This window comes from Heterodontus francisci, chromosome 7 (assembly GCF_036365525.1).
Source record: "Heterodontus francisci isolate sHetFra1 chromosome 7, sHetFra1.hap1, whole genome shotgun sequence".
In the NCBI taxonomy this organism is placed as follows: domain Eukaryota; kingdom Metazoa; phylum Chordata; class Chondrichthyes; order Heterodontiformes; family Heterodontidae; genus Heterodontus; species Heterodontus francisci.
Window position 1 is genome coordinate 106,615,807 of NC_090377.1, and position 15,274 is coordinate 106,631,080.

The following is a 15,274-nucleotide window of genomic DNA, read 5'->3' on the forward strand; positions in this document are numbered from 1 at the left end:
CGTGCCATGTTTACAGGGCTGCCAGCCCTGTATTCACTGCTGCATGGTCTAAAGGAGAGCCTTCCTGCTTCCCCAAGAAAAATTCTGCTGCCTCTCCTTCCTGATTGGCAAGGAGCTGAACACGAGCCTGCAGTGCCCATGGTTGAAGGAAGACACTGGGTGGCTTCATGGCTTAGTGATGCCTCCCTGAAGGTTCTCCTCCAAACTGCAAGGGAAAGGTGTGAGGTCCTCTGCCCAGGGTCGGGAGGAGGAGACCTGCCCACCTGACCAAGCAAGCCTGGAGGAGATGGCGGAGTAGGTCAGCAGCCGTGGGGTCACCCCTAGGACATGGATCCAGTGAAGGAAACGGGTCAATATCCTGATCCAAGCTGCTAAGGTGAGAACTGCAAACACTTTTGACCCTTTGGGCATTGAGCGAGAGGGAGCGTTTGGTGGAAGGGGAGTGACCACCCAGTCATGTGCAATGGGGAAGGGCAGCAGGATATGCTGCCTGAGGCTTGGCTGATCTTGGTGAAAGGCGCACGTCAGTCATTGTTTAACCTCATACAGTCCCTTGAGAGTGGCTGCATGCAGGAGGCATATGTGTGCCCCATTGTGGACTGCTGGACTATCACCATCATTGATCATGGGCTTGTTCCCACTGGGAGTCTGACTGTGTTCATTATTGTGTCTGCAGGCGGAGAGCCCACAATTGAAAAGAGTGTGTCAAGACCAGTGGTGGAGTGCCTTATCTCCATGTCTTAAGCCCAATGGAGGAGGAGGCCATGGAATGTGCAGGGCAGCAAGATGGCCACTCCATAGCTGATGGTGTGACAGGGGCGCCACCCAAGAGAGTGAGTGAGCATCTCCTGAGGCACAAGGGTGCATCTGCTACAAACAAGCCTTGCTGCTCAAATGTTCATCGCTGCATAAATGGAGCTGCACAGTAGGGGTGGCCAGCTATTAAACCTTCAATGTCTCTGTTCTCACCTGTAGGTCAACATGAGCGACAAGAACAAAGTGTTGGAGAGACTGGGGGACAGCCGGCCACCTCTGAGGAGGAGGAGGGATCCTCAGAGGGTGTACCGTCACATCATTCCCCTGCACCCTCAACCAGTGCAGATATTCTCACGTCAGTGGGTATCTGTTTTTGGTTAGATTCAGGCACACAATCTGGAAAACACATCACAGACATGCCCAGGCAGCTGACAGAGGCTGTGACAGCCAAGGCCACTGACAGTCGGAGGACTGCTCGAGGCCAGGCCCATGCTGAGCCCCAGGCTGATGACATGTCATGGTGTCAGCAACAACACGGGAAATGCTGCAGCTGCAATGAGAGGTAAGGCAACATCTGGCAGAGATACCAGAGGCTATGTGTACCCTAGTGCGGACGATGGAGGAGTCCATCCAGACCTTGGTGCTGCCATGTCTCTAACGGGGTGTGCGTTTGGCTTCTTCCATTGAGAGTTTGAGAGCCAGATTCATGACCAATCAGTGGTTTCTGGAGATGCGTGCTGACCTGCACAGCATGGTGTTGTCCGTGAGCTCTGTGCAGCAGTGACAAGGCAAGAGGGGTCAAGGCACCTGGAGTCTCCACCAGTTCCATGTCCCTCTCAGGTCAGAAGGGAGGTACATCTGTGCCTTATAAGGTGGGAGGAGCAGCTGGCTGTGATTCTGGGGGCTCCTCTCAGGGTGAGGCTCCTGATGTGGGCAGTGGCTCCAAAGCCCCTCTGCCAGTGATGCCAGTGCTTCCATCATCCATGATGTCAGAAGGGGTTCCTGCAATCTGTGTAGGGGGCCTTCAGTGTGCCAAGGCCCTCCAGGCCTCAGGCAGCCAAATGACGACCACCAAAGTCATCCCAAGCCAGGGGGATGTAAGGTCAGCAGCCTGCCTCCACCTCCACTGACGATGCAGGGGTAGGACCTCGTAGAAGCACCTGGAAAAGATTTAAGAAGAGCAGCTAGATGCACTTACGGGTTCACAGGTGAATGTACATTCCAGATGGATAGGGTTGCATTTGGTGTCATGCGGAATAAAGAAATTATGTTATCTCACTACACCTCCTTCCTATTGTTGATGCCCTTTGGGACTTCATTTAAACCCTGCCTCTCAATGGGCTGGAACCAAGGGACCAACGCTTCAGCCTTGTTGCTGTGCAATGTGCATCTGGGCACTGCAGTGCAGAAGGAAGGAGGCATCAACAGGGCTGTTTAAAGGTAAGGCTTTGTTGGTGTGGTTCCAGAAGCTGGTAAGGATCATAGTAAATATGAAAGTATAAGGGCATCTTGAGCCTCCCTTGCATGTATCTCATGGTGCCTTTCCTGCTGTCCCTGGGGCCCTTCATCTGGCTCTACCTGGGCAGTATCCTCCTCCACATCCTCATCATTGGAGGAGGCATCGCGCTCCACAATATCCTCGCTGGTCAATGCCTCTGTAGTTCCAGGTTGTGCAGTGCACAGTAGACCACTACGATACACGAGATCCTCACTGGGGCATACTGAAGGGCTCCACACATCTAGACACCTGAATCTCATCTTCAGGAGACCAATGGCCTGCTCGATGGTCGCTCGGATTGACCTGTGGCAGGAGTTGTACCTCTCCTTTGTAGCCGCGCGTGGGTTCCTCACAGGCATCAGTAGCTATGTCCGCAGGGTAGCCCTTTTCTCCAAGGAACCATCCATGAGGTACATGGGGCAGCAGTGGGGGGGGGTGCGGAAATGCTTTGGCACCTGGGACTGCTGATGTATGTAGGCATCATGGCTGCTTCCCAGGAAGCATGCACACACCTGCGGTGGTCACAGACCAGTTGTACATTGAGCAAGTGGAAGTCCTTCCTGTTGATAAAGGCTGCTGTCTGGTCAGTGGGAGCCTTGATGGCCACTTGTGTGCAGTCGATGACACCTGCATCTGGGTGAATCCAGCAATGGCTCCAAATCCTATAGCCCTCTCAGCTTGACATTTTGGATCGGTGTGGAAGCGCACATAGTTGTCGGCCCTCCTGAACACGGCATTGGTGACTTCCTTGATGCACCGCAGACTGCAAGATTCCACACATATCTGTAGTTGATCCCTGGAATGATCCGGGGGCATAGAGGTTCAGTGCCACGGTGACATGTAACACAGGTCAGTGATGGCCTCCCTGGAGAGGCGGAGTCTTCAGAGACACTGTTGCTCGGACATCTGCAGGTAGCTAAGCTCAACTGATAGACCCTCTCTGGAGAGTAGCTTCTTCTGCATGCAGAAGGCTGTTGGCATGCACCTCTGCATCCTTATCCAGTGTGCTGCTCCCAAGGCTGGCCCTCCCCTGACAGTGATTCCAGAGCCCTCCCTCCTCCACCTTCACTGCCAAGTGATGCTGCCTCACCTGATGGCTTCCCAGCAAAGCCAGCACTGAGCTCCCACCTCCTTTAACCTGGTGCGGCTCTGAAGTCCCATGGTTCCAGTGTGCCATTGCTTAAATCTGACCCAGTGAATAAAATTGCTGTCTATTGGGCTCTTAAGTGCCTTAATTGCCTTTCTGCCGCATGGATGTGCGATGTCCATCTGCCATGTCAGTCGCTGACAAAATGCTAAAGGGACGGCAAGACGTCAGACTGCGGTCCATTGTCTTCTGTCGCGATTTTATGCCCCACCACCACTTCCGGTCTCGTCTTCAATGATCCCTTAAAATTCAGCCCTTTGTGGCTAATAATTTTTGTACAGCTTGAGAAACATACATCATTATATGCTTCATGCAGCATCAAACATTATGACCTGCTTATAATGTTTAATCCTCTGTAGACTGAGAAACTGTATTGTGTCAAAGGAACTCATCAATTCTTAATGGCACAGATGACTAGTGGATTCATCCCCCACCCAATTCAAAGAACTATCCCCAATGGATTTGGTGCTGCGTAATCCAAAACTCTGCCTATAAAACCACTTGAGCAGACTAGTCAGGTAATTTGTCCACACCAAAGATCTCCTCCACAAATATGCATGCTAACTGCTTTTAAAAGCAAAGAAAATCTGACCTGGGTTGGGAGTCAAGCATTCCATCTGTATCCAATATAATTTCTCTGAAAACTATTAACTTTTCCATCCTCATAAGCAGACCTCACAACCTTAAGATCTAGACCCTCCCCAATGATGCAGCAAAGGTAGATGTGGAAATGTGCACAGGGAAGTGATACAGATGGAGGAATCTGCAGTCAGAAGCATTTCATTTGTCCTGCAAGGTGTTGGATTACTCGAGAAAGGGCCTTGTATTAGTTAAGAGAGAATCATGTAGTCACAGATGTTCTAGAGATGGTTGCATCTTTTTGTAGATATGAGTGAGAAATTGTTTTTGGCCATATGTGGTTGACACAGAAAACATCTTAAGAAACAGATCATAAAGGTTCTTGCATCTCTCCCTCATGAAACAAAAGGGTAAAGCTGTGACTCAGTTGGTAGCACTCTTGTCTCTAAGTCAAGAGGTTCTGGGTTCAAGTCTTACTCCAGGGCTTGAGCACAAAAATCTATGCTGAAACTCCAGAGAATACTGCAGTGTCAGAGGTGGTGTCTTTCAGATGTGATGTTAAACCGAAGCCCCATCTGTCTGGTCAGGTGGATGTAAAAGATCCCATAGCCCTATTTTGAAAACCAGGGGAGTTATGCCTCTGTCCTGGTCAATATTTATTCCTCAATCAACATCACAAAAAAAACAGATTACCTGGTCATTATCACATTGCTGTCTCTGGGAGTTTGCTGTGTGCAAATTGGCTGCTGTGCTTCCTACCTTACAACAGTGACTACACTTCAAAAGTTGTAAAGTGCTTTGAAAGGTCCGGTAGTCATGAAAAACACTTTTTTTATACAAAATTTCAGCAGTGGAATTCCAAATAATATTTATTTTAAATGAACTGTTGATCTATGTTTCTCTATTTAGCTGGTTAGCCTCAACAAATTTATGTTTATGTATGACATTGTTACACAGGAGCTATACATCAATCTTATAGTTTTAGCTGCATTTACACCACACGGTTGAAGTGGTTTCAGTTGCATGATGCTAAAGTTGACTCCTCATCTGACTCCAGAACAAAGTAGATTGGGATTCCTTACTTTGCTTCCTTACTCTCACTTTGTTTCCACTCTGCTTCTTTCTGGAGTGATATTGGAATGTGACTGACCTTGGATTTAAACGATAACTTCTTAGCTACAGTTTTTGTGCGGGAGCAGTCTTAAAAGACAGCAATGAAGGAAACCATTGCTCCTTGAGCATTAGAGCAAGACACCAACCAGTTCTGACTAATGCAGAAAGCCTTGCTCCTAAATTACAGCTCTTCTGGTATGATAGAGTCATAGAATGGTTACAGCACAAAAGGAGGTCATTCAGTCTGTAAAACCCATGCTAGCTCGTACAAGAGCAATCCAGCTTGTTCCACTTTCCTGCCCTTTGCCGCAGCCCTGATTTTTTTTTTTCCCCCTCGATATGTTTATCTAATCCCCTTTTGAATGCCTTGGCTGAATTTGCCTGTATCACCCTTTCAGGCAGTACCTTCCAGGTCACAACCACTTGCTACGTAAAATAGCTTTTCTTTGTCACCTTTGGTTCTTTTGCTAATCACCTTAAATCTATGTCCTATAGTTCTCCACCCTTCCACAAATGGGAACAGTTTATCCTTAGCTACTTTGTATAGACCCCTCGTAATTTTGAACATCACTAAGAAATTCTTTCAACTTTCTTCACTCTAAGGAGAACAACACCCGATTCTCCAATCTATCTACGTAACTGACGTCCCTCATTCCTTGAACCATTCCAGTAAATCTCTTCTGCATCCTCTCTTTAATAAAGTGTGGTGCCCAGCATTCCAGTTGTGGCCAAACTAATGTTTTATAGAGGTTAATCATAACTTCCTTGCTTTCATATGCTTTGCCTCAATTTATAAAGCCTAGGATCCCACATGTTTTTTTTAAATTGCTTTCTCAACCTGCCCTGTAGCACTTAATGATTTATGCACTATACCCCCAGGTCTCTCTGTTCCTGCACCAACTTTAGAATTGTATTCTTTATTTTATATTGCCTCTTCTCATTCTTCCTACCAAAATGAATCGCTTCACACTTTCCTACATTAAATTTCATCGGTCAGGTGTCCGCCCATTCCACCAGCCAGTCTATGTCCTTTTGAAGGCTATCACTAGCCTTCTCATTGTTCACTACTCTTCCAAGTTTTGAAATAGTGCCCTGAACACCCAAGTTCAAGTCATTAACATTTATCACGAAAAGGAGTGGGGAACACCACTGTAAAACTTCCTCCAGTCAGATAAACAACTGTTCACCACCACTACCCCTGCTTCCTGTCATTTAGCCAATTTTGTGTTCATGCACTGAGAATTGGGAGAGATAGATAGCATTAGAGTAGGAAATAGTAAGGCATTTGGTGGGGAATGTAATAAGGTCTAAATTCGACTTACTGTGCGTATATATGAATGCGCAGAGGATGGTAAATAAGTTTGGTGAGCTGCAGGTGCAGATAGCCACGTGGAAATATGATATCATGCTGATAACGGAGATCTGGCTCAAAAAAGGGCAGGACTGAAGACTAAATATTCCTGGTCAAGGTGGTCAAGAAAGATAGGGAAGGAAGGAAAGGTGGAGGGGTAGCTGTATTGATTAAGGAGAACATTGCAGTGCTGGAGAGAGAGAGGATGTCCTAGAGGGGTCAAAGGCAGAATCTATTTGACTACAGTTAAAGAACAAAAAAGGTGCAATTACATTGCTGGGGGTATTCTTTAGGCCACCAACTAGTCGGAAGGATATAGAGGAACAAATTTGCAGGGAAATTACAGAGGTGCAAAAATTATAGGGAAATTATAATGGGGACTTTAATTATCCTAATATTGACTGGGATTGTAATAGCATAAAGGGCAGAGAGGGGCAAGAGTTTGTACAGTGTGTGAAGGAGAATTTTCTACATCAGTATGTTTCCAGTCCAATGAGGCAGGAGGAATTGCTGGACCTTATTCTGGAGAATTAGGTGGGTCAAGTGAATCAAGTGTCAGTCATGGAACATTTAGGGGACAGTGACCATAGCATCATAAGGTTTAGGTTGCTATGGAAAAGGACAAGGAACAATCCAGAGTAAAGATAATTAATGTACGGAGGAACAACTTCAACAGAGTGAGAACAGATCTGGCCAAGAAAATTGGAATCTAAGATTGGCAGGCCAAACTATAACTGAACAATGGGCTGCTTTTAAAGAGATAGTTAGGGTACAGTCAAAGTACATTCCCATGATTGAGAAAGGTAAACAGATCCAGAGCTCCATGTATTATGAAAGATAGAAAGTAAGATGAAGCAGGAAAAGGGTGCATATGACAGATGTTGGGTAGATAATACAATTGAGAACCAGGCTGAATATAGAAGGTTCAGAGGGGAATTGAAAAAACAAATAAGAGAAGCAAAGAGTAAATATGAGAACAGACACTATCTAAATAGGATTGTTGATTTGTTATTCCACACATACTCTGCTTAATACCTAAACCAATATATTTAAAAGCTCCAAAAGCATGACTCCCAATTTTAAATTCTAATCTAATCTTATTAATAACACATTTCTCAAATTCTGCAGTACCACCCCATAAGAAATCATCAATCTGTGTCATGAAGCTACCTGAAAGTTTCCATTATGATGCCAATAAAATATTGTGACATCTGCTTTTAGCTGACCACGACAACCAAGATTTTGTGTGACCCCCTGAGGTGGGGTTGCAGGCGGGGGGGGGGGGGGGGAGGGAGGCATGGCGTATCGCGACTGGGGGGTGGGGGCAGGGCAGTGGAGGGCCCATCACCTCTCGTTGCCAAGTAATCTTCCCTAGAGCGGGACAGGCCGATGAGAACCTTCCTGCCCAGAAGACAAGTAAGGCCCTTACATGCCTATTAATGGCCAATTAAGGGTAGTAGCGATACGCCACCTTCTTCAGTTCTGATGAAGGGTCACTGACCTGAAACGTTAATTCTGCTTCTCTCTCCACAGATGCTGCCAGACCTGCTGTGTATTTCCAGCATTTCTTGTTTTTAGTTTAGATTTCCAGCATCTGCAGTATTTTGCTTTTATTTTAGTGCCTGGCCATCTGTGACTCCTTAGCACAATCCAGCAATTTAAATGCTAGCACTGAACCAGGGGTTTCTAAATTGAATTTCCTCAATCTTTTATACAATCTGTTAAAGTCTGTGATATATTCCTCTACTGAATAACCATCTGTTTTTCAAAATCTATCAAAATCTAACCATGCCTCTTAGGCATTTAATAGATCATTTTATAAATTCCATCCAAGAATTCTAATATAAGATTCAAACCTTCATTATTATTCAACTGATGGGCAACCTGCTCACAAAATACTTTATTTCTGATTTTACTTCTGGTCGGAAGCAACAATGCCAAGGCCATACCTTGTTTTCTCTTTGGTAGGGATGTAACTCGTATCCCCATATCCACTTCATTCTTCCACTGGTCATGTGGTTCAGTATCCAAGAATATCGGAGGGTAATCATACCCCAACAATTTACACTTTCTTTCAGCAATTTCTCACAATAGCTATTGGGATTGTAGTTTTCTGTCTGATTTTTTTTTTTAGTTTCCAGCCTTCAACTTTAGGCAACCATGTTCTGCTACCATATAATATTCCAGAAAGCCAGTTGGTGAAGGATGATGTTGGAGCCAATCTTTACTCAGTCTTATATTTACAGAGTGAAACATTACATTCATATACCTCCTAACTCAACCCCCACACAGTTTCAGTAAATGTCTCTTTATATGTGCTCAAGTGAGACCCCAATTAATGCCCTCCACTGCAGATTATTAAACACAATTGATATACAATTAACATTGGGTGTACAAGGCACAATTTCAAAATTGTGGATAATACAAAACTTGGAAGTATCGTGAACTGTGAGGAAGATAGTAATGAACTGCCAGAGGGCATAGACAGGCAGGTGGAATGGGCGGACAAGTGGCAGATGAAATATAATGCAGAAAAAATGTGAAGTGGATCTTTTTTTTTTGATACTCTCCTTAACTTAGAGTCATAGAGAGATACAGCACTGAAACAGGCCCTTCAGCCCACTGAGTCTGTGCTGACCAACAACTACTCATTTATACTAATCCTATATTAATCCCATATTCCCACCACCTAACTACACTAGGGGCAATTTACAATGGCCAATTTACCTATCAACCTGCAAGTCTTTGGCTGTGGGAGAAAACCGAAGCACCCAGCAGAAATCCACATGGTCACAGGGAGAAAGTGCAAACTCCACACAGAACAGAACCCAGGTCGCTGGAGCTGTGAGGCTGCGGTGCTAACCACTGCACCACTGTGCCACCCATTTTGGTAGGAAGAATTGGGAGAGGCAATATAAGTTAAAGGGTACAATTCTAAAGAGGGTGCAGGAGCAGAGGAACCTGAGGGTATGTGTGCACAAATCATTGAAGGTGGTAGGGCACATTATGAAAGTGATTAATAAAGCATATGGGATCTTGGGGCTTTATAAGTATGGGCATAGAGTACAAAAACAAGGAAGGCATGATAAACATGCATAAAACGTTCTGCTTCAACCGGAGTATTCTGTCCAGTTTCTGGGCACCACACTTTAGGAAGGATATTAAAGCATTAGAGAGGGTGCAGAAGATATTCACAAGAATGGTTCAAGGAACGAGGAACTTAAGTTATGTGGATAGGTTGGAGAAACTGGGGCTGTTCTCCCTGGAGAAGAGAAGATTAAGAGGTGAGTTGATAGAGGTGTTCAAAATCATGAGGGGTCTGGACAGAGTAGATAGAGAGAAACTGTTCCCATTGGCGGAAGGATCCAGAACCAGAGGACACCGATTTAAGGTGATTGGCAAAAGAAGCAACAGCGACTTGAGGAAAAACTTTTTTACGCAGTGAGTGGTTCGGATCTGGAATGCACTGCCTGAGAGTGTGGTGGAGGCCGATTCAAACGAGGCCTTCAAAAGAGAATTGGATAATTATCTAAAAAGAAAATATTTGCAGGGCTACGGGAAAAAGGTTGGGGAGTGGGACGAGGTGAGTTCCTATCGCAGACATTCGGCAGGGGCACAAGGGAACGAATGGCGTCCTTCTGTGCTGTAACCATTCTGTGATTTCTATGATTATATGCCAGATCATGGATAGGTATAAAGTGTCAAATAGAGTCAAAGTGCAAAAAGCATGTATGAAGCGAGAAGTTTTACTTTGTTGTTTGTAGCAAAATCGCAACTTTGAATATAAAAATGCATTTATCAATCTGCTATTGATTTAAAAAAAAATTTGCTCAAGCCAGATGTGAATTGCTATTTTTTTGCTCAGTGCATATCACACTTTGTATAATACTATTGTGAATCTACGTTAATTATGACGAACAGGAATGGTGATTTAATTATTTATTCCTTTGTTTGCCTCCAGATCAGCCTCACTGAATAACATAACAGACTGTCGTGCCTGTGGATTTTTATATTGCACCATTCAAGCTCCTCTCCACACATTAAACTGCAGAACAAAAGGAAGAACAACAGTCATGAATAAATCACTTCACAATCAGAACATGAAAACCAGCTATCTTTGGAAACCACCATTTCCACAATAATTTTCAGCATATATTCAATGTTTGCAACTATCGGTGTAAAAATGTATCTATACATCTGGCTTATTTTATAAAAGTATTTACAATTTTATAGTGAACAGAATTATTTGGAAAATATGGGCACAGGAACTAGGCAGCACTTTTCACCCAAATCTAACTTGCATTATCTCCCCACACCAGAACATTTTAGTGTTTGAGGGATTACAGTCAAAAATGTCCATGGCATGATTCTATGTTAAGTAATCTTGGTCATGACTAATTCTTATGCTCATTCTTGGGGTGGGTGGGGCGGGGGGAGGGGGGGGGGGGGGAGGTGGTTGTGTATTTACAACAAAGCTCATCAGCTACTCCTCAATATGTTTGGTATTTTCAAATCCAATTTTCTCAGCTGCCTGCCTGCCTGCTTGATAAATGGTCAGAATTTTTGTTCCCTCTTTGTGGCCCTCATGGTAAATCTAGCTCCATCAAATTGGAAATAAGCACTCCCAAACCTTTCTGGGTTCAAATCCCTTGTATTCCATCAGGACTTTTAAAGTAACAAATAAAATTTGAATTTAAAATAGCTCAATCTCTTATTAACTGTGTTATATCATTTTTATGTTCTAAAAGACTTCTGTACAGTTAGGCTTTTTGATAGGGCAGAGAATATGAATAGGGGAGTGTAAGACACCAGTGTTTGATTACGTCCCAATAGTCTGTCATCCTCCAGACACCTGCCACTGTTAAAAGTGGTGGCTTTGATCAGACAAAACAGGGTTAAATAAACTCACAGACTGGCAGGAGAAAGAGAGGGAGTGCCATAATCTTCCAATCTTCTGTGGATACAGGGGGAGGTGCCAGACGATTGGAGAGTGGCAAATGTGACATCCTTGTTCAAGAAAGTGTGTAAGGGCAATCCTAGCAACTACAGGCCACTTAGTTTAACATCAGTGGTGGTTAAGGTTTCAGTAACAATAATCAGGGAAAAACCAAAGAACGCTTGGAGAGGTTTGAGTTAATTAAGGATAGCCAGCAGGGATTTGTAAAAGGCAGATTACGCTTGACTAATCAAATTGAATTTTATGATGAAGTAACAGAGAAAGTTAATGAAGGCAATCTGGTTGATGTTGTCGATAAGGATTTTAAGAAAAGGCTGGTTAACAAAATTGAGGCACATGGAATTGGAGGGTCAGTGTCCAATTCGCTAAAAAATTAACTTAAGGACAGAGTCGTGGTAAATGGTTGTTTTTCAGACTGGAGGATGGTAGAAAGTGGTGTTCCCCAAGAGTCATTGCTCGGACGACTGGTTTTTGTTTTGCTATAAATAAATGACTTGGATTTTGGCATACAGAGTAGAATTTCAAAAATTGCTGATGATACCAAATTTAGAAGTGTGGCAAACAGTGGGGATGATATGAATCACCTGCAACAGGACATAGATAGGCTAGCAGAAAGGGCAGAGAGCTGGCAGATAATACTGAAAGGTGTAAGGTCATGCATTTTGGTGGAAGGAAATAGGGAGAGGCAATATATACTAAATGGCACAGTTCTAAAGAGTGTGCAGGAACATAGGGACCTGGGGGTGCATGTGCATCTATCTTGAGAGAGAGTGGTTAGTAAAGCATATGGGATCTTGGGCTTCATAAATAGAGGCATTGAGTACAAAAGCAGAGACGTTATGCTGAACCTTTATAAATCTCTGGCCAGGCCCCAACAGTATATTGTGTCCAGTTCTGGTCACCACACTTTAGGAAGGATGTGAGGGTCCTTGGGAGGGTTCAGAAGAGATTTACCAGGATGGTTCCATCGATGGGGAATTTTATTTACAAGGTTAGGTTGGAAAAGCTGGGGTTGTTCTCCTTAGAGCAAAGGAGATTGAGGGGAGCTTTAATAGAGGTGTACAAGATTATGACAGGCTTAGATAAGTTAGACAGGAAAAACTGTTCCCATTAACTAATGGTATAAGGACTAGGGGACACAGATTGAAGGTTTTGGACAAGAGATGCAGCAGGAATACAAGGAAGAACTTTTTTATGCAGTGGGTGGTAATGACTTGGAACTCGCTGCCCACAAGGGTGGTGGAAGTGGAGACAATCAAAAGGAAATTAGATGGCCACGTGAAGGAAATAAACTTGCAGGGCTATGGGGATCGAGCAGGGGAGTGGGACTGACTGGATTGCTCCATAGAGAGCCAGCATGGGCTCGATGGGCCAATTGGCCTCCTTCTGTACCATAAATGACTCTATCACTCTATTATAAATGCATACAAGAACTTGCATTTACATAACACCTTTAAAATAGCAAAAAATCCCAAGATGCTCCACAGGAGTATCAACAGACAAAATTTGACAGTTGACCACAAGCTTCGTCGAAGAGATTAGTTTTAAGGAACATCTTAATGGAGGAGAGAGTGATGGAGAGGTAGAGAGGTTTAGGGAGGGAATTCCGGAGCCTGGGGCCTTTGGTAGCTGGGCGCGTGGCTGCCAGAGGTGGAGTGATTAAAATGGGTGATGCACAAGAGGCAGAATCTGAGGAGCACAGATATTTCAGAGGGTTGTAGGGCTGGATGAGGTTATTGAGAGGGTTTGGCCCTGCAGGGATTTGAAAACAAGGATGAGAATTTTAAAGCCGAGTCACTTCCAGACTGGGAGTCAATGTAGGTCAGTGAACACGACGGTGAAGGGTGAATGGGACTTCAGTAGTCATGCCTGACTAATCTGGTTCTATTTTTTGAGGAGGTCACTATGTTGCTGGACAGGGGAGTGTCTCTGGATGTTGTCTATTACATAGTATTTATGGCACAAAAACAGGCCATTTGGTCCAAGCCAGTGTTTATGCTCAACATGAGCATCTCCCCACCCTTCTTCATCTAACCACATCAATATAGTCTCCTATTCCTTTCTCTCTCATGTGTTTATTTAGCATCAACTTAACTATATCTATGCTAGTCACCTCTAGTACTCCTACTACAAAGGTCCCTAGTTTTGGTCTGCCTGGCAAGTGGAAACATCTTCTCACGTCTATATAGTCTTCCAGTAGGCATTTGTTTAGTTTAGTTTAGAGATACAGTACTGAAACAGGCCCTTCGGCCCACCGAGTCTGTGCCGACCAACAACCACCCATTTATACTAATCCTGCATTAATTCCCATATTCCCTACCACATCCCCACCATTCTCCTACCACCTACCTACACTAGGGGCAATTTACAATGGCCAATTTACCTATCAACCTGCAAGTCTTTGGCTGTGGGAGGAAACCGGGGCACCTGGCAGAAACCCACACAGTCACAGGGAGAACTTGCAAACTCCGCACAGGCAGTACCCAGAACAGAACCCAGGTCGCTGGAGCTGTGAGGCTGCGGTGCTAACCACTGCACCACTCACACAAAAGATTATTAGTAAAAATGAGAGCACACAAAATTGGAGGTAATTAGTAATTAATTGAGAGGTAGGAGGAAGAGTAAGGATAAAGAAAACGTTCTCTGACTGGCAGGATATGACAAGTGGTGATCTGTACTGGGGCCTCAGCATTTTAACACATACTTAGATGAAGGAATAGACAGTTGGATATCACATCTTGCACATGGCACTAAACTAGGAGATAGAATAGGCTGGACTTTGCCACAGAGTTGGAGGCAGGTTAGGAGGCAGGCATGCTGACAATTTTGCACAGGAACGCGTGCTGGTTGCCCGTCTTGTTGCCGCCTCTGTGCGATTTTTCCAGAGTGGCATCTCGGGGAGGACACCTACCCAACAGGAAGCGGTGGGACATCAATTAGTCTCAATATTAATCCAGTTGAGTGGTCTGTTTCCTCACATGTGCATTTTTCCAATGGCACATGGGCCCCCTACTGAAGCCAAAGCCCGACTGTTGCCTGGAGACAGCCTCCCAGCGGCAGGCTGTGAGGCCTCCTTTAAATCCTCCCCACCATGGGGATCAACGAGCCACAGCCCTGGCCACAGGCTCACCCTCCACAATGGTGGCCTGGCAGCTGTGGTGTCACTTCATTTAAAAAATTTTAGAATTCTTCGAGAGCACCTCCATTTTGAGGCGCCCTCACCGTCCTCCTGCTGCATGAGTAGCGCCCACTTCTTCAGTGGGCCTGCCAGCCACCCACAGCCTCGGGTGCTCCGATTTTCCCTCCCATCTGCGCAGCCCATCCGCCATCCTGAATTGGCGGGGCTCCCGGAGGTGCCCTGTTAATTGGCTGCCTTTGGGAAAATCGCAGAGGCGAACAGGACTCGGACACCATCCGGATCAGGACCCATATATGGTCCCAATGTCAGGATCCCAACCCCCACCAGAAAATACAGGCATTGGTAGCCCTCCTCCCTGAAATGCCACCTCTAGAAAAATCACACAGAGGTAGCAACACGTTGGAAACTGGCACGCTACAGTCCTGTGCAAAATTGCTGGCAGGCCCCACCTACACACCTGTCTCTGTCACCATAGCAAAATCCATCCTAATATGTTGCATAGGCGGCAGCAGGAAGTTACAAAGGAACGTAGACAAACTAAGTGGTTAACACTATGGCAGATGGGGTTCAATGTGAGGAAGTGTGCAGTCATCTAATTTGGAACTGAGGAAGACAAATCAGAAACATTTTCTTAATAGTGTAAGACTAGGAGCAAAGGGATTTAGGTCTCCATGTACACAAATCACTAAAAGCTAGTGCAGAGGTAAAGAAAGGCTCCTACAATGTTAGCCTTT

At 44.9% G+C, this 15,274-nt stretch overlaps 1 protein-coding gene across 1 annotated transcript in view; it reads left to right on the forward strand.

Annotated features, from left to right (window-relative positions):
- col6a3 (collagen, type VI, alpha 3) overlaps positions 1-10,856 on the forward strand; it is a 355,278-nt gene extending 344,422 nt beyond the window's left edge. Inside the window, exon 72 of the mRNA XM_068036295.1 lies at positions 10,406-10,856. Coding sequence (XP_067892396.1) covers positions 10,406-10,419 — 14 coding nt within the window. The 3' untranslated portion in view covers positions 10,420-10,856. The remainder of the gene's footprint in view (positions 1-10,405) is intronic.
- The last annotated feature ends 4,418 nt before the right edge of the window (positions 10,857-15,274 follow it).